General features: G+C 35.4%; 2 protein-coding genes and 1 long non-coding RNA gene across 5 annotated transcripts; 1 reads left to right on the forward strand and 2 right to left on the reverse strand.

The window, feature by feature from the left end:
- Positions 1-329: 329 nt before the first annotated feature.
- LOC116182987 lies at positions 330-1,085 on the reverse strand. The gene has a single exon (XM_031503578.1). The coding sequence runs from the start codon at positions 1,083-1,085 to the stop codon at positions 330-332; it is 756 nt and encodes a 251-aa protein (XP_031359438.1).
- Positions 1,086-1,363: 278 nt separating this feature from the next.
- LOC116182988 lies at positions 1,364-2,231 on the reverse strand. The gene is made up of 3 exons (XR_004147663.1): positions 1,868-2,231; positions 1,618-1,818; positions 1,364-1,566 (listed from the first exon to the last, which is right to left on the reverse strand). It is a non-coding gene; the product is annotated as an uncharacterized LOC116182988 (long non-coding RNA).
- A 2,142-nt stretch (positions 2,232-4,373) lies between these two features.
- Positions 4,374-7,261, forward strand: LOC116182986. 3 transcript variants are annotated; one of them, XM_031503576.1, is made up of 7 exons: positions 4,374-4,772; positions 4,835-5,280; positions 5,337-5,900; positions 5,958-6,297; positions 6,350-6,596; positions 6,648-7,026; positions 7,077-7,261. In XM_031503576.1, exons 1-5 carry the CDS (start codon positions 4,487-4,489, stop codon positions 6,448-6,450), a joined length of 1,737 nt encoding a protein of 578 aa, XP_031359436.1. In that variant the 5' UTR covers positions 4,374-4,486; the 3' UTR covers positions 6,451-6,596; positions 6,648-7,026; positions 7,077-7,261. The 3 variants fall into 3 exon arrangements, with proteins under 3 accessions (XP_031359436.1, XP_031359435.1, XP_031359437.1); XM_031503575.1 differs by having other exon boundaries at positions 6,350-7,026; XM_031503577.1 differs by lacking the exons at positions 6,648-7,026; positions 7,077-7,261 and having other exon boundaries at positions 5,958-6,156; positions 6,214-6,297; positions 6,350-6,402.
- The last annotated feature ends 11,460 nt before the right edge of the window (positions 7,262-18,721 follow it).

Consider the following 18,721-nt stretch of genomic DNA (forward strand, 5'->3'; position numbering starts at 1 on the left):
AAATAGTTAAGCCACTCCTACAAAATTTGGGCCAATGTAAGCAGCAACCAGTTTTACAACCACAAAATTATAAAAAGCGGAAAATTTCAAAAATCCAATTGAAATGTCACTTGCTCAAAACTACTTATGGCGCTATCTCTCTGAACATAACTCGTGGCAAAAATAGTAAAACCTGCAAACTGTTAAATACATGTAAATATGCAACATAAAAACACTGTTTATATTGAGAAAAGTACAAAAAAGTATTATTACAGCAGCACAAAGTTTTGAAATTACAAGTGCACTTGAATATAAACAAAGGTACATAACAATTTAAATCCTGTATCGCTTCACTCGGATTCGGACTCCGGTGATGTCGAGTCATCTCCCACATGAATTACTAATGGCTCCACTACGATGTCCATTAAAATGTCAATTTGCCACATTTTTTCCTCTTCACTTTGAGCGTGGCGAATTGCGTTCTTCCAATTTTCAGCAGTAACATGTTTCACTGCTTGTTGAAATAGTGGATGAAGGTCTTTCATTTTAAATGTGGTGTTGTTTCTGGCCACTTCACCTTTTATTTGCGCCCATATCAGTTCAATTGGATTCAATTCGCAGTGATATGGAGGCAATCGCAGCACGATACGATTGTGTTCCTTTGCAATTTCATCAACTACATATTTTGGTGTAACAGCTGCCCGTTTCACAAGCTGTAGAAGTTCAGCTCTTACCATATCTTCTTCGTAAGGTATCGATTTGCTTGTTAACCGAGTTTGTATATCAGCTTTTTTCGTACTGGTGTTTGGTATTTTTTCACTTTTCCTGCTATGATATGAAGCGTTGTCCATTATAAACACAGATTGTTCATCAAGATGTGTAACGATTTCCATAAACCACTTTTCAAAAACTTCACTGGTCATTTCTTCGTGATAATCCCCTGTTTTCTTCGATTCAAAACACTGCAAACCTTCCTCGACGAAGCCATCCTCGGACCCTATATGGAGAACAATACGGCGATTTCCTTTGCCCGATGGATCTTTCAATCCAGTTGATAGCCCGTTGATAAATGCCTGTCTTGGAGTGAGATTGTGGTGTCCTTCCATACTTTGCTTACAGTATGCCCAGCATTCACCCAAGTTTCATCTAGGAAATACAACTTCCTACCTTCTTCACGATATTTTCTAATTTCACGCAAGAACCGACGCCTCCAAGTAAATATTTCGTCGTTTTCCTTAAGAACACTATTGCGTGACCTCTTTTCGAATCTACAATGACAAGTACATAATATACATACACGTAAAGAAAAAAGGTTTACTGACCGAAAACCTATTTCTTTTATTAATTTCCATAAAGTAGTTCGTTTCAAATGGGGTAAGTCTTCGTGTAACACTGCCAAAACTTTACTCAGGGTAGGTGGTTCATTTCTTTCAAAGAAAGAATGAAGCAAACGTCGAAGAATACTTTTAGTTCCGGAATCAATATTGTCCAAAATTGCTCGTGGTCGATAATATTTTTTAGGTGAATGAAGTTCGTGTACCTCTGTATACTCCCGAAGAATCTTGTAGACACTCGGAATGCTTACACCTAAATTACACAATAATAAGTAAAAATGAATGTGCCTAAGATGAAAATTACCTGCTGCTTTAGCCGTAAACTCAACTTTATCCTTTTAGATACCTCCGGGTTGTCTTCCGAATATGCCTTGAAGATATTTAAAATGCCAGTTTTGTCTTCAACTGAAAAGTGCTTGGCAGAACGTTTTTTCGGTGGAGAGAAAGCAGCACCGGCGACATTCATGTTTGCGTATAACTTTTCTTGATCGCGAATAATATAACCCTAAAAACAGGCATGTAAAAATCGTGTATAAAATTTTATAATTACTCACCTGACTATCTTTAGAATACACCGACTAGTCTTTATAAAGACTATTTTGTGTGAATAAAGGAGATTAATGGCAAATTGACGCAAGTAAAGATGTAAAAACGTAAAAACCGACAGAAACGCAATAGGCAAGATGACAGATGACAGATTACCCAATTCGGCCAATTCGCTTTACAAGTGTGATTGTGGCTTCAAAAATTACACCAATAACAATGTCGTATTCAAATGTGGCGGTAATTGTTGAGGAGGGGCTTAACTATTTCTGTTGGGTGAACGAACTTTAGACTTTCCCACAGACCATAAACGGACGTTCCTTCTCTAAGGTTTGAAATTTGACGAAAATATAACCTCACAAATAAAAAAATATTTAGCAAGAAAAAAATACAAGAAGTTGACACACGATAAATAATTAAATACAACAATAAGTGATACAATTAGAGATTAAAAAATAACAAATGATGATAATCGAATGAAATGAATTCTTCTTTATTAAAGATGAAATGTCGAATGGGTGACGTTGGCGTACTGGTACTTGCCATTGGCCTTGCAAAGGTACCCGTGTTGTTCCGCTGCACTAGATTGGCAAATCTGGGTGGATTGAATTTGGGCTTTAAGATGTTTTTATCCTTGGTCAATATAATACTAGGAGTATATGACATGGCGAAATGAGAACGGTAAAGGGAATGATTAAAAATGTTTTGTGCTCACAGGTAGAGGATGTTGAGCAGTTTTGCCAGATTCGAAATTTTCCTTGCGGTAGTTTCATAGCTGAAAAAGCGGTATATATAAAAATTTGACGGTAGATTTTTTATAAGCACCGTTTTAAGAGAAATTGGGGTATGTTGGCTCTAAAAAAAATCTATATCATGGATTGATAATTAAATTAATTAAATTTGCTTGCTTTTAATAATTTATTTTATCATTTAAGATTACAGATAATGTACAATACTGTTAAATTAATCTGATTCTGAAAAATCGTTAATAGCCTTATACATGTTGCTATTATGATACGACAGCAAATTATTGTCAATATTGATGTTAAAGCATTCATCTCCTGTGTAATGTTTTGCGTGCATAATACCCACAAAAACTAGTCGAAAGTAGTTTCTTTGTTTTGTTTTAAGCAAATTAATTTGCGAAAACGTTCTTTCCGCATTTGCCGAAGAATGGGGCAGGCTAAGTATATTAAATGCAAACTTTGCGAGCAAAGGATATACGAGTGTACCATCCGCATATTTTTCAGCCTGTACGTTTAACCAAAGAGATAAGACTGATTGGTCGTCATAACTAATTTTTGAATTTTTCAATAATCTCCATTCATTATCAAGTTTTTGTAAATCTTTCTCTAAAACTAAATTGGGAAAATGCATTGCTAATGGTAGGGGAAATTTGTCCTTAAAAGGAGCGTGTTCTTTTGGAAGTTATTTTTCAACCTAAGATTATGAAAATTTTTGATCATAGTGAAAAAGTATCATACGGAAAGTGATTTGACTTTTTCCCCTACCTTATTTAGATAATAAATAATCGATCAGCGCTTTAAGATACCTTGGTAGGTGTTTTAATCGATACATCGAATTTTTTAATCATTTAATGACCGAATTAATTCCAAATAACAAAATATCGACTCAAACCGTTAATCTTTTGTTTTTGCGACATTGTCAACCAACACATGCGAAATTATGGCTTACTAGTAGGCTTGGGACACTTCGCGACCCGAAGGACCAACATTCAAATGAGTATAACTTTTGTTTGAAAAGTTATTTTAAAAAACTGTTCGACAGTTTTGTTCCTTAACTCGTTTAGTATGTACACAACAAATTTCGTGGAATTATCTCTATTTTCGTTGTCCCGCCAAGAATTGCAGTGGAACTTTTTTTTCGAATTTTCAAAAACTAATTTCAGATTCGTGATTTTCATGTTAAAAAAACCCCAGATACCAAATTTCGTCGAAATCAGAATTTTTTTTTGCACCCTAGTTTAGGGGTGCGCCCTTTAGGGGTAGGAATTTTGAAAAAAAAATTGCAAAATCGGAAAGAGCATACCCAAAAACCTATTCAAAGACATGCCACCCGACTTTGTAACTCTTATGGTTGCTGAGAAAAAAATTAAAGAAGAAATGCAGATTTCAACACTCTTTGGGGGGTGGCTCCCAAACGAAACACGTTGGACCCTCGGTTTATTTGGAAAAAGTGCTTGTTTTGATGCCCTCTACAACCCGATTTTTTTTTTTCGAACGGTCGTGTAACACCCTGTATAGGTAAGCACAATATTTTTAGTTTCAATTTCATTACACATTATCTACGCATTTTTAGCATAAAAAACATCGTGACTGGCATTTTTTAGCAATGGCAAAGAGCAAACTCTATTTATCTCAACCAAGGAAAAGCAAAAAGCTACGCATGAAAAAGATAGCTTTAATGTAAGTCTAACAGTTATTTTTTTATATGATGTAAATATTTACTCTGTTATTCTCCTCAGGAGGGGGAAGGCTATCGGAAAAAATTCGCAAAATGTTCCGAAACTCCAAAGCGTTGGTACAAATGAAAACCAAATTTCGACTGAAACCATTCTCGATTTTGAAGGGCAATTGGTAGTGTCTAACCATACTGACTGCAGAGAACAAATGATGGATGAATTTATCAATTCCAAATCCTCCTGTTATATTGATTCCGATATTTCAAACGCAGGAAGTGTTAGAGACTGCTCAGATAACGAGATTTCTGGAGATGATTCAGAAGATAGGTCCTTGGTTTATGAGCAAAGCGATATGGACATAAGTGAAGATACGGACCTTGAGGAACTTTGCTACGAAAAAGCCACAGCCAATAGTAGTTTGTTCAAAACAAGCGGTAGACGAATTGTGAACATTTCATACCTTTTCAGTCAATTGAAATCTTTGAAGCATGAAGGTATGTACCTACATTTAAAAAAATTGATTAGGCGATTGATCGATTTATTTATTACGTTTCAGGTTTTAACTGTTCGTTTTTTGACTTAAACCTTGTTTCTGAAAAAATTGAGGGTTTACATAGCGTTTTCTCCTTTAAATGTGAAGTATGTAATATTATTCAAAATATAAGGACCGAAGATCCAGATAATAATGTAAACGTAAACTTGATGGCTGCAATTGGTTGTATAAGTGCTGGTATCGGTTATTCGCAACTTTCTGAAATTCTTGCATCATTGGATGTCCCTAATATGTCACACACAACGTACAGCAAACATCACAACCAGTTGTTTTCGGTTATACAAACCAAAAATGAGGAACTTATGGTAAACGCTGGAAAAGAAGAGGCTTTGTTGGCGAAAACTTCCGGTGAAGTAAATAGTAAAGGAATACCGATTATATCCGTTATAGTTGATGGAGCTTGGAGCAAGCGCTCATACCGAACAAACTATAATGCTTTATCTGGAGTTGTAAGTGTATCTGTAAACGCAATTAACAATATATTCTAGAACTTTCTGTATTTTAGGCATGTATTATAGGAGCAAAGACAAAAAAACTTTTGTACATTGGAGTTCGGAATAAGTACTGTTACGTATGCGCAAGAGCAACAGTTTTAAAAGATCATGATTGCTTCCAAAATTGGCATGGAACTTCTACATCAATGGAAGCTGACATTATTGTGGAAGGTTTTAAAAAGTCTGTAAAAACGCACAATTTGATATATGGGAGAGTGATAGGCGACGGTGATAGTAGCGTTTATAGAAAGTTGACAGAAGCAGCACCATATGGACCGACATTTGTAATACAAAAAATTGAATGCCGTAACCATCTACTTCGAAATTATTTGAACAAAATCTCAGAAATTTCAAAAGATTCGAATTTTCCAATAGCACTACGAAAGAAGGTTACTAATAGCGACACATTGGGTCGCTTCCGGAATGCGGTGACTAAAGCTATTGAACACAGGAAAAACGAAAATAAACCATTTGATGAGAAAACAAATTCATTGAAAGGGGATATTTTAAATGGCCCAAAACATATATTTGGGGACCACAGTGCATGTGACGATTACTTTTGCAAGGGCGGGGAGGTAAGAATTTCATGTTTAAAGTTATCTGTGCCACACATAACCTTTTTTTTTATTTAGGAAAACCTTGTACCTGATCTACAATCATGCGGTTTGTATAATGTAGTGAAATCTATAAACATGCGATTGGCAAACAATGCTGCCAGTCTGCTACATGACGTTGACACCAAGGCCGCCGAAACCTACAATGCTATAGTCGCCAAGTTTGTAGGAGGAAAAAGAATTAACTTTTCGTTAAAGAATTCTTACCAAATAAGATGTATGGCGGCGGCAATTTCTTATAATTCATCTGGAAGTTTTATGGCAATTATTTTAGAAGAACTATCTGAATTGGCTGCAGGAACTTATTTAGAAAAGTATTTAGTAAAGAGAAGTAAAGCCAGAGAAATTCGGAGACAAGGTAGCAATACGTCCCTGGTTAATGATTTATGAACACATTTTGTGCGTTTTAGGAAAATGTGTGAAGAGGAAAAAATTTGCTACAACAGATAGATCTTATGGTCCAGAGGCGTCTAACATTATAGCAGATATGGACTTACACAAAAAAGTGTAACGAATTTTTACGTGAATTGGATCAAGCAGACAAAGAATTAATTTTTCGTTCATCATTGTTGCAATCTGGGTCAGTTGTTTGGAAGAGTGAAAGGATGAAACGAATTACCGCGTCAAATTTTGGAAAAATATGTAAACTGCGGAATAGTACTTCAACAGCAAAAACAGTTTCAGCATTATTATACTCTTCTTTTAAAGGTTCCAGTGCTACACAATTTGGTTTAGAAAGTGAAGAAACCGCAATTGCTTTATTCGAAAGTAAATATAATAAAAAGGTAAACAAAAGCGGCTTAGTAATAGATCCAAGTATTTCTTATTTGGCATGTTCTCCGGATGGCCTAGTAGACAATAATGCGATTATTGAAATAAAAAGTTCGGATAAATCTGGTCTTTTGTCACCAACTGATGCGATACTGCAAAAAAAAAAATTGATTATTGCTTGCTGGAGAATGATTACACTAAAACGAAACCACAATTATTTTTATCAGGTGCAGGGTTTGTTACATACAACTCAACGGGAAGTATGCTTTTTTATATTGTATACCAGAGGAGGATTTCATGTTGAAGAAATTTTAAGGTAATTATTACAAATTTTTATTTATTGACGTTTATTTGTTATATTTTTAGGGACGATTCTTTTTGGTCACAGTACATGGAAAAACGGCTACGTGATTTTTATATGTACAGTTTACTACCTGAATTAGTAGACCCGAGAAGATCTCGCCAACAAGAAATTAGGAAGGTTTACCTTACAAAATAATTTTTCATGTAATTACTGTTATACTATACAATGTACATTTTTTTTTATTAGGAAAGTGGAAGAATGTTATTTTTAATTGTTCGTATTAGAGGTTATAAATAAAATTTCCAATGTTGCGATGATTTTTATTTTATCAAAACGATAAAACGCAAAATAAAAATCGGAAAATTTCACTGTAATCGGATGGGCCGTTTCTGAGAACAAAGTGCATAAAATTTGCGGACGACGACTATGACGACGACAACAGACGGACCGACACTTTTAAAAAACACTTTTTGGCGTCCTTGGGTCATGAAACGTCGAGAAAAATTAAAATTAACAAAATTTTTGTTTGGTCGATTACCTACAATACTTTCTTTACGTATGTGGCGGAAAGTAAAAGCAAGATTTTCTGTAAATACTGAAAAATATTACATTTTGTTTGTATTATTTGTATATAGGAAAAATTAAAATAAAGAAGTAAAATTAGGGAGCAGCATTATTGTGCATCGAAATAATAAAACAGTTTACAAAAGAAGTAGATAATACAGGTATAGTAATTATAATTACCGTCTCTTTTGATATGTAAATGAGTTACATACCTGGAACAGCTTCAATACGGCCCAAGGCAATGTGTAGTTTAAGTTGCCTATCTCTACAATATTTTTTCTGTGTAACACGCATTTTATAAAAAACTTTTTATGAAGATTAAAACTAAACCAAATTAATTGAAATAACTTTGTATATACTTTCTTAATGTAACCCAACGTGACATTAATTGTATGCATTTAGTTTTTTAATAACCTTAACACACGTCTGTAAATTTAATCTTATCGTAATACAAAAAATCTCCTTCGCAGTAAATATACAAGCAAATTTTGACCCAAAAAATGCATACATCAAATTTTATGTTATAATGCAATGTAATAAAATATCCTAATCCTTTCCAAAATAATTTCCTGAACCAGGAAATTGATAAAAAGTTCTGCATTTGAGGTTTCATTTCAGTGAGACATGTGTGTGGCCTATCCCCTGTTTCTATCCGCCTTAACGTATTACGATCACGCCGTTCAACATAAAAATATCGACAATCAGTGCCTTGCTTTAGCCCAAATACCCAAGGGCCATCTATACGCCGTCCATGGTTGCGATTATCCTGAATTTCTACATCGCTGTCTTCAGATACAGGTGCACCATCACCGGCTAGCATCCTTCCTCGATTATATTTTCGCCGTCCAGCAAATCTTGCTTCGTCGATTTGTATTGGATTGTCGTCATCGCCAGTCATTCTTCTCCTTGTTCGAATAATGGATCCGCACACCTCTCGGCACATGTTGAACCAATCGGTAACCGTTGCAGATGATTTTCCAGTTAGCGTGACCGTACTGTTCGTTGGGATCTCCATCACAAACAAGAACACTAGCTCCAAAATTTCGCACAAACTCAAATTACAGTGTAATCTATTGTTCACATCAGTGTAATGAAAAAATTGATTTCCTTTACGTACAGAGCGGTAGGTTTGGCAGCCTTTACGAGGACACCTGAATATAGGCCTGTATTCTCCATTTCTGTCGCGTCTTCTTTTCTGCTGCATTTCACTGCCACATCTGTGACATGGTTCTACATCCTCCGCTGCATCCAAAAGTTGTCTTTCTTGCAGATAAGCGGCTGCCAATTCTTCGTTTAGAATAACGTTATTGTAAAAATCTTTCAGCAACATGATCAATATTGAAAATGTCTGAGTACTGAAAGTCAGGGCTGTGGAAATTCACTTAAGTACAATCATTATCACCCTGATGTCCAATAGCGGTCGATGGTTGGGGTGATTATAAATAGGTGATTAACGAAAGCGGCATAATAATAGAAAGCTGTACTTTCATCCCATTATGGATGCAGTTATTCTCGTCATAAACAAATTTTAAGGGAATGTTAATTAATGCTTCTTATGGGATCATTAGTGACTTTAAATAACAGCACCCCATAATGAGCCTATTAATCTCTTTCTTATAATTACATTAATAAACCTTAGCTAGAAGGTTATACGATAATAATAAAAAATAGCAATTTATAATTGCCGTAATTTGGTTTTTGAATTTTGGAAACACTGTTTATTTTTGTGATGGAGATCACATGCTAGGTGCTAGGTACATTCTTACACTGCAGACCGCACGCTATAGTGTTATTCATATTGGTAGACCGCACGCGAAAGCGGCACCGAATAATTTTAGAGCATTATATTGTTCTAAAGAGAGCCAACGAGTTTGGCTTGGATGTAAAATCTTGTGAATTTTCGTTTGCGTAAAGTTTTGAAACTCTTTTAGAGCTTCAATCCTTTTGGGACTATTGGCTACGTAATTATAAATATTGCGGACACAATCTTCCACAGCTCTGGGGAGCTTTAAGCAAGCATTTGATGCACAGAGCGCAAAACTGTGGCAAATGCATTTAAATAAGAAAATATGAGGTATATCCCTTTTTAACTTTGACATAACAGAGTGGTGTGCACCAACCATTACGTTTGCACCATCACAGGCGAACCCGATTAGATTCTCTAAGTGGGGGATATTTTTCTCTTGAAAAAAACGCACGATTTCCCTATATATGTCCTCAGCCCTTGATGCCCTTCATTTTAATTAATGTTAAAAAAGTGTCGTGAATCCTGCAAAAATACATAATTAAAGCAAAATAATTTGTTGATGATTGCATCTTACCTATTCTCATAAAAATATCGGGCAACCATAACTAAATGCTTCGAACAACTTAGGTCCGTCGACTCGTCAATAATTATAGAGAATTTGACCTTTTTTAATATATCGTAAAGTTTTTGAGCACTTGCTTGGCCAATTACATTTTTTACCACAGCGGTTGTTTTGGTTCTACCGCATTTTATATTTTTGGCAATCTCGGAATCGCTACAAATGCTCCTTAAAAGTAGCGGAAGATGTTCCGCAATTCTAAATGGCAAATTGTGCTCTGCCACAAAAGCGGAAATATACATATCCGCTTTTTTTGTAGCGGTTTCGATTGATGGACCTTTATTTACAAATGATTTTAGAGTTGGTTGGTTTACTGCCTGCTTTGATTTTTTTCTGTGCGATTCACTATCCTGATGTCGCACCAATTGAAGTTTCCCTGAACTTATATTAATGGTTTTATCGCATATCTTACAATGTGCACAACTTGATTTTTTCGCTTCAATTATCCAATTAAATTCTGCTTCCCATTTTTTTGTATACAATTGATTATATTTCCGTTTTTTTGGTTTGCTGGAACTTGGGGCAGAATCGGAAATATATTCATTCTCTGAATCTGAACTAAAATGGTTGCTATAGAAAATAATGTTCTTTTCCTTTTAAATCTGAATTTTACCTCATTTTATACGTAAACGTAAATAGGTAGTTCTTATTTAAAGGCCGTACGTTTCCTTTAGCAAACACGGAAATCCATGTAATATAAAAACTAACACAATAAAGACTTAAGATTGAAGGGCAGAAGACAGATAACGAACGGGAGCGTGATCGAAGTCCGAAAGAAACTGAATTTTAATTTGCTTTTTCTTTTTGTTTGTTGGATTGAAGTCATTCTCACAAGTTCATTTAAGGTAAGCAAGAATGTTCAGATAAGAGACTTGCAATGTTTTATGAATAGCACACTGTAATTTAATAGACCGGAAAAGGCTCTGTAATTTAATACTATCATGGAATTAATTTAGCATTCCCTGATAATGCCGAGTTAATTTTATGATTATTTTATTTATTTGGCAGCTTCCAGGTCAGTTCAGCGCAAATGCTGCGAAAAAAATATGAAAGAGACAAATAATAGTATTGCGTAACTCAAATCTTTAGCGGTAGAAGTTATATTGATTGCGGTAGAACGGTAGCTTAAAACTCAAAACGGTAGATCTACCGCAAAAACGGTATATCTGGTAACGCTGATGTGGAGAGCTAGAGTATTCCTATCCAACCACGTTTCGATATTTGCTATACCACAGAAACCATAGCATAAGAACGTGCGTTTATGCAACCGCAAGTGCGGTAAAGTGTGGGCAAATTCCACAAAAACACTGATGCATTTAAAGGCAAGCTACCCTGCGAAATTCGATACAGCACAATCTTCAAAAGTTTCTTCTTTATCACTGTCTGTTTCTCGTTGAGAAGAGGACGACAAACTTTTGTCGGTACTCTCAACAATTCGAATTTCGTCCACGTCAGGTTCACAATTTGCGGAAGTGGGTGGTTTTTTTATCAAGCAGTTAATCGCGTTGCTCCTGAAATCTGTCCTCAACATTTTTGCGGGTGGATTTCTACAGTAACCACCTTTTTTGGAAAACGGGGTTTTCTAAAACACCTTAGTTTTTAGCCTGCTGGTTTATTCCATTTTTCTCCTGTTCATTACAAAACATGAGTGCAATTAACAATTTGTAAGAAAGCAGCCAAACACGGAGGCCTTGTTTTTCGACCATTTGCAAATCCAGCTTTTCTAATTTGGGAAAGAGTTTGATTGCTTCTTGAAATCTGTTTTGAATCTATTTTTTAGTTTCAGAGTGTTAATTTAATTTAATTTCGGCAAGGAGCGTGTTTTCTTTCAACCTTTGTCCAAACTGTATACCGCTTTAACATTATTAAAAGTTTATTTTTTCGTCTACTAAAGTGCGTTTCAGATGTGCGTGTAATAAAGGAATGTGCATATAGCGAAAAATTTCAAAGAGCCGCAACACAATTTCCATTTGAAAAGCAGTACCTATTTAAAAGCGCACAAATATGAAAAATACGCTCCATAGCAATAAGGGTTTGAAAGGATCTCCTAGACAATAGTTAATGAGCTTATAATGATTTTATTTACAAACTTAAAATGTACATGGGGGCGTGCAAATGGAGTTTACAGCATTTGTAAAAGTTATATATGAACAAGAAGTATTACGTTATGCAATCTGCGTCAATTTATTCTTCATTCGTGAAGGTGTCTTCAGCAGTCACGTTAATAATTAATCGTTCCACCAAGATGTCCAATTTGTTTGTCCAAGTCCAAGTTTCTTCTTGATCTGTCACATGTTGAAGGTATTTTTTCCAGTTTATAGCAGTGACAAGATCTCTAAAAGATATGGTTTTACTAATTAACCCTTCTCGAATATTCTCTTATCTTCCAAGCTGTTGTAACGTAACGATAATCGAACTTTCTGGTATAAATTTCAGCATTTGTTTAAAACACATCGGCTTTCATGTCCTCGTAGTAGTCGCCCGTTTTCTTGGATTCAATAGGAGCAACCCTTCTTTAAGAAAACCCTCAGAACTCCCAATGTGGATAATTATAAACCTTCGCCCTTTTCCCCGACGGTGCTTTTATGTTCCGATGAATTTGTAGCAGGTGTGCGACCTGTAAAAAATCATTAACGAAAGATTTCTTTCTTGCAAATTCCACTTGCTATTGAACTGCATTTTGCAATTCAAATTTATATATATATATATATATATATATATATATATATATATATATATATATATATATATATATATATATATATATATATATATATATATATTGTTTTAACAAGCCTATTGCGTAGTAATTTTATAGATGCTGTTGCATTGTCGTTTGCCGTAATGGAAATATGTGGAAATGATTGCTTTCCATCCCTGACTACAATCGTCTTACTTACATCTGAATCTTTAGACCCACCAAGCAGAATGGTTTGGATTGCGGATGTCAATGAGGGCCTTGTCGAACTCGAACTGCATATTGGCATATCAAATGTTGAGCAATACGATATGGAGGTTCCTGCAGTTTTGGAATCGCAAGAAAACATACGTCTTCTGCTTTATGGATTCGTCAATGTAGCCCTCTGCCACAGTGGATGATTTCCGCAATAACGGATGCGGAAGATCGGCGAAAACAGTGGCCAGTGTATTGCATTAGATTTGGCAAATTAAGGAATGCAGCGATTTTTCTCGGAAATTCTATCTTGTGAATACCGATAGGTGACACTGTAATTATTTTACCAGCCACCTTCATTTTGTGCCCAATAGACTCTTGTATGTAGCCCTCTGCAACTGAAGTAGAAGCCCATCCCCCGTGACGCTTAAGATCTTCCATACTGCCACCTGCATCCATAAAAATTGTAGACGATGATCGTCTCAAACAGTGACCTGTGAATGCAGCAGGATCTTCCAAACCCAAATACGTTGCAATTAGTTTTGGTATACCAGCAATTTTGTTAATGCCCACAGGTTGTTTTGTGCATTTGGAGTTCTGATAGTTTAAAAACAGTCGACTTTCCGTCGTGGGTGCCCGAAGAACTGCGAATTTTCGGTATATTTCATAAAATTCGTCAATTATTGTAAAAACACGCTCTTTTTGGTTTTTTGTGACCGGTAGTTTTACAATAAGTGCTGATCCTGCATCCTTGATATCATCAACTGTTAGTGGAACCAGATCGTGTCGTCTCATAGCGCCGCTAATTCCAAACACCAAAATTACCTTACAATAAGCGCCAATTTAATTAAAATGGAGAGTTTGGTCACAAATACTTACTTTTTGTAACAAATATTTGTCATCTGGAGCTTCAGTTATGAATTTATTTACTTGTTCTCCAGTTAAAGTCTTCGACTTTTTTGGTTTATAACCATGCGCCTTTCGTTTCAGAAAAGCTTTCAGTTTAGGATAAGTACTTACATTGACATTCTGATGAACAATAAGTGTACTTCTTAGCATAGGTCGGTTGATGTTAAAATATTTTCATTTTTTCCTGACTGACTGACTGACTAAACTAAGAGGTAACATATTACATAATTATATTTCGCGGAACATTTGATAGGCATTCGCGGAGCACCAATGTTCCGCGGAACGCTGGTTGAGAACCACTGATCTATAGACTTGTTACATGTGGCATATAAGTCTACTGTGCAAAGTTTGAACCGAATCGGTATAAGCGTTTGACAGTTATCGTGTTCACGGACACCATCGACTCCTCTATAAAGCTTGCATCACTTTGCTCTGCTGCTTAATAAACCCCTAAATTGGGTCTAAAAAAGCGGCAGAGCACCTCGGTTTGACCCTACGGGATCATTGGATTTCACACAGCAATAGGCTTGTAGTAGTTCATGCAGTGCCGTTTTTAAGTTTTTCGGGGCCCTGGGCCATTCGTTCGTGGAGGCCCCCCTTACCCTCAACAAAAATATTTTTAAACAAAAACAGATATTTTGCAGATTTATTTATTTTACAAGTTATGCAGGTTAGACAGGTTTTTTTCGGACCTTTAGTAACGCAAAGTTTTCGATGGCATTGTTAAAATCAGTTTCTTGGAGAATATTTTAAATACTCATCAGGGATAAATATTTTAATCTCATCTGACTCATACTGTTCCTCAGTTGATTTTTAATTAGCTTGAGCTTTGAAAATGATCGTTGGCCACTGGCGTTGGTAATCATCATGGACAAGAAAATCCTGAAAGCGATCTCTAAAGCAGCGACTAGTTTCGACCAACGGTCATCTTCTGGCTACAATTAGATAGTTAAAGATTTATAAAACTTACAGGATAAAAGTACATAACTTAAGGACTAGTCGCTGCTTTCATAATTTGTTTAGGAGTTTATTTACAATCTAAGTTACAGGGAGCTTGAACAATTTGTTCACGGGTCGTTTAAGCACCCCACATTCACTACTCTAACGACATCATCACTTCCTGGGAACGTTTCTTGTACGCGCCCTAGTGTCCACTGCAACGGTGGCAAGTTGTCTTCCTTCACGATTACCATTGCTGCTGTTTCCAGGTTAGTGTCGATTGCATTTTGTCACTTCGGAACTTGTTGAAGGGTTGTGAGGTACTCCTTGTGCCAGCGACGCCAGAAATCCTGTCTCATCTGTTCGATTGATTGGTAACGTGATAATCGATTTAGTTTTATTTCTGTATAATCAGGTGCGATTATCAGAGCCGGTGGTTCACCGATTAAAAAATGTCCGGAAATGAGCAGTAATATGTCATTATAGGATAATTGCTTAGGAATGTAAAGGGACGCGAATTCAAACTAGCCTCGATACATGCCAACACCGTAAAAGACTCTTCGTGCGTCAACAAAGTTTGTCCAATCACACGTTTGATATGATCTTTCACGGATCTAATTCCTCTTTTGCATCTTTATTATATTGTTTGATCGTCATCAATTTGTTTACTACCATCTGAGACGTTTGTCCCTTAATTGACTTGCTAAGCTTATCTATTATGTCTTTTATAGTCACTTCATTGGAAATAAGGTCCCTAGCTCTGCTTGTAAGCCTAGTTTTAATGAAAGCGATGGCACTATCTTCGTGCTCACCCACCACAGCTTTAAGCAACTGTAAAGAGTCCACAAATGATGTTAAATTTTCATAATCTCCGTCAAAAGCTTGCGGAATTAACCGGCCTGCTAAATTTAATACTTCTAACTGAGAGATGGCCATTGTCCCTAAATTTCTAACGGGTTCTTTCACCTCTAAATATTTTTCAAATTCAAGGATTTCTCCATATATTCTTTTACTCTTAGTTACTACCTCAGTTACCCTATTTATTTCTAATTCTTCAACCTCCGCTTTACTTATTTTAACGTTAAATGCTCTAATCTCCTCGTTCAATTGAGTATATACTACTTTTGATTGTTCTATTTTTGTTCTTGCAGCGGACGTCTTTCGCTTTTCATAACTTAATTTGATTAACGATGACTTCAAAGCAACTAGCAACTCATAAATATCGTTAAACTTACAATTCATTTGTTACTAGGTCCAGATAAATAAATTACATACACTATTCTGCTGACTTCTAGTAAATTATTAAAGTAAAATAATACGTATCTAGCATATTATAGTAACTTAAATATTGTCTTACCTAACATCTTTATTTTATGACCTACTACCGACTCAGCTTTTATACTGAACAATAATATTCTTGTTGCAATTACCTTTACCCCACTAACACCTTATTTTATTTAAATATACTAAATGAGCTATTTGTATTATCTGCATACCTCTACTGAAAATGTTCATCCTTTCACAGTAACCCTTAAATTGTCCTTACACTTGCTGTATGGGGGATAGAGATGCTGCGATTCTTCTACTAATTTGCCTTTCCATATTTTTCTTGTGGATACTGTACAGTTTACCCAACATAATGATAACCAAAATCACCATAATTATGTAGACTGCAACCTTCATGTCAGTGGTCTCCTCCTGATTTATGAAATTTGCATTTATAACTCCATTTTCAACAGCTCTTGTTGCTGCGTTTTTGATTTTGATGACCCCATTTTATATTCTGATATTTCTTCCTAATGTACCTCCTAAAAATATATTCTAATTGACTTACTTCCATTGATTGGATTAGCAGAAGTAAAAGGATCTTCAATTGGCAAAATCTTCAATTTGTACGATCTTCATTTGGCATCAGGATCTTCAAGTGGCAGGATCGCCATGTAAAAGGATTTATTGTTATTATTTATTCCAGTCTGAATTGAATAGGTATTCATAGCTATAAAGAAAGAGGACAACGTCCGTCGGGTCATCTAGTTTTAGTATACATTAAAAATACCAACACATTATAGCATACACATAACTAATTGGTATATGATTATAGTGCACGAACGAACGAAAAATACTTAATGCAAGGCTCTTGATTCACAAAGTGACACACAAATAACCCTGCGTGCGGCTATCTACCTCTTGTTTAGCATCGTAAATAGCCAAAATGGCTTTTCCAATTCTGGACTCTTCGAGAGGCTCTTTAAATCAAATAATTTTCTTCTCTTAGGCAGACAAGGTATACGGTTTTCGCTATAAATAGCGTTGCACGTCATCAACAGAAGAAAATGGCATGCCAATTTAAATCAAGATTTGGCGGATTTATATTCATTATTATTTAGTTACTTTTTGGGAGAATAAGTTGGCAGATTCGGAATTTTTTTACAATGTTGCCAAACGTTATTTGTAATATTTGTTGACATTTGACCCTTTTGTTCGGTTTTTGCGTGTGAAAGTTTTCGGTTATTCTTGTGATTGTTGTTATTATTCATCTTCACTCTTAGTCCAAAAAAATGTGTTCTGTTCAGAACAAAATTGCTGTTTGTGTACATTCTACCGTTATTTGCATTTGTACTCGCCACAATGCCGAAACATTTGACCAGTAAAGTGAAGCAACTCCTTGACTCTTTAATTCAATATTTTGAACAGGAACGAGATAATGGGGGTTCCTTATTACCATTAGGTTCAGTTCGAGAGGTAAGAATGGTTTCAATTACTTCTGACTACTTCTACTAATTGTGATTACCTTCAGCGCGTTGCGGCAGCATTACATTTAAACATTTCTACGGTCAGCAGAATTTCCCAAGCTTTTAAACAAAACGAAGCTTTGATATCGCAGATCTTGTATTGGACAATGCTTCTTACCACAGCACCTTATTGACACAAAATCCGAACAACTCGTGGAGAAAAGCAGATTTTCAAGATTCGTTACACAATAAACTTGCACTTGCGATTGTAACCTCAGAAATGTGGAAAAATTCAATTAATCACACCGAAAAGTTAATAAAGGAATGGTATGAACGCGAAAAACAATTGGATATTGCAGAAATGGTCCCAATTATTATAAACTGGGTGAAAATGATAGTTGAGTGATGACGATTAACTGGACAATAAATAAAACTGCAATTACCTAAGTCACGAGAACTGTGTATTAAAATTTATTTTCTTTATGTTAACAAAATGGCATGTTACGTAGTCTGAAAAGTATCTTTCACCTTTTTACGATCATATCAGTTTATGTTGATTATCATTTTATGTAGTTCAATAAAATTTCTTGTGTTTTTTGTCTCGGTTGAACTTACTAGTCTCAAATTCCACTACAGCAAGAGTTGGTCAAATAACGTAAAATCAGTCAAGATTTCAAGCAAGCATTAACTTGATATTTATTTGCTGATGGCCTATGCAATGGTTTATAACTTCCGAAACATTTACATAATGCCGCAATGCCCACATTCCTCATCTTTCTGCTCACAACGGCAGCGATACGTTATAAACAAAATGCTAATAGTACTACACTTAGTGGACTGCACTTTCCTTGAACCCGTCACAGCACAGTAGGAATGGGTTTTATTGATGCACAGTAGGTTGGTTTCACACAGAGAGCCCAAAAAATGATCTCTGAATTTTCTAGTTCCTCTGGAATCTGGATGGTAGAAACATAACCTAAAAGTGTTTCCTTAATAAAAGATTAATATATCAGCATACCTTAGAAATATTTGGCAATGCCGTGTATTGTTGATGTCATCAAATCAATGACGTGCAACGCTTTTTATAGCGAAAACCCTATATTTCGGTATATTTAATATATATATATATATATATATATATATATATATATTATTATATATATATTATTATATATAATATACTTACACAGAGATGATCGCGGTCCGCGGATGGCCACACCGAAAAAAAACAATTAGTTTGTTAAATTTATTAAATATTGAGTTACATAAAACAAATGGCGGGTTTAAATATGGCGAAACAAATA

This window comes from Photinus pyralis, unplaced genomic scaffold (assembly GCF_008802855.1).
Source record: "Photinus pyralis isolate 1611_PpyrPB1 unplaced genomic scaffold, Ppyr1.3 Ppyr1.4_unclustered_Scaffold8297, whole genome shotgun sequence".
Classification (NCBI taxonomy): Eukaryota; Metazoa; Arthropoda; class Insecta; order Coleoptera; family Lampyridae; genus Photinus; species Photinus pyralis.

What these genes read in the sequence shown, in the direction of transcription:
- LOC116182986 (XM_031503575.1), top strand. Translation starts at nt 4,487, where the DNA reads ATGATGGATGAATTTATCAATTCCAAATCCTCCTGTTATATTGATTCC. An exon ending in ATAATGCTTTATCTGGAGTT is followed by an intron (nt 5,281 to 5,336) that starts GTAAGTGTATCT and finishes TCTGTATTTTAG; the next exon opens with GCATGTATTATAGGAGCAAA. An exon ending in ACTTTTGCAAGGGCGGGGAG is followed by an intron (nt 5,901 to 5,957) that starts GTAAGAATTTCA and finishes TTTTTTATTTAG; the next exon opens with GAAAACCTTGTACCTGATCT.
- LOC116182987 (XM_031503578.1), bottom strand. Translation starts at nt 1,085, where the DNA reads ATGGAAGGACACCACAATCTCACTCCAAGACAGGCATTTATCAACGGG.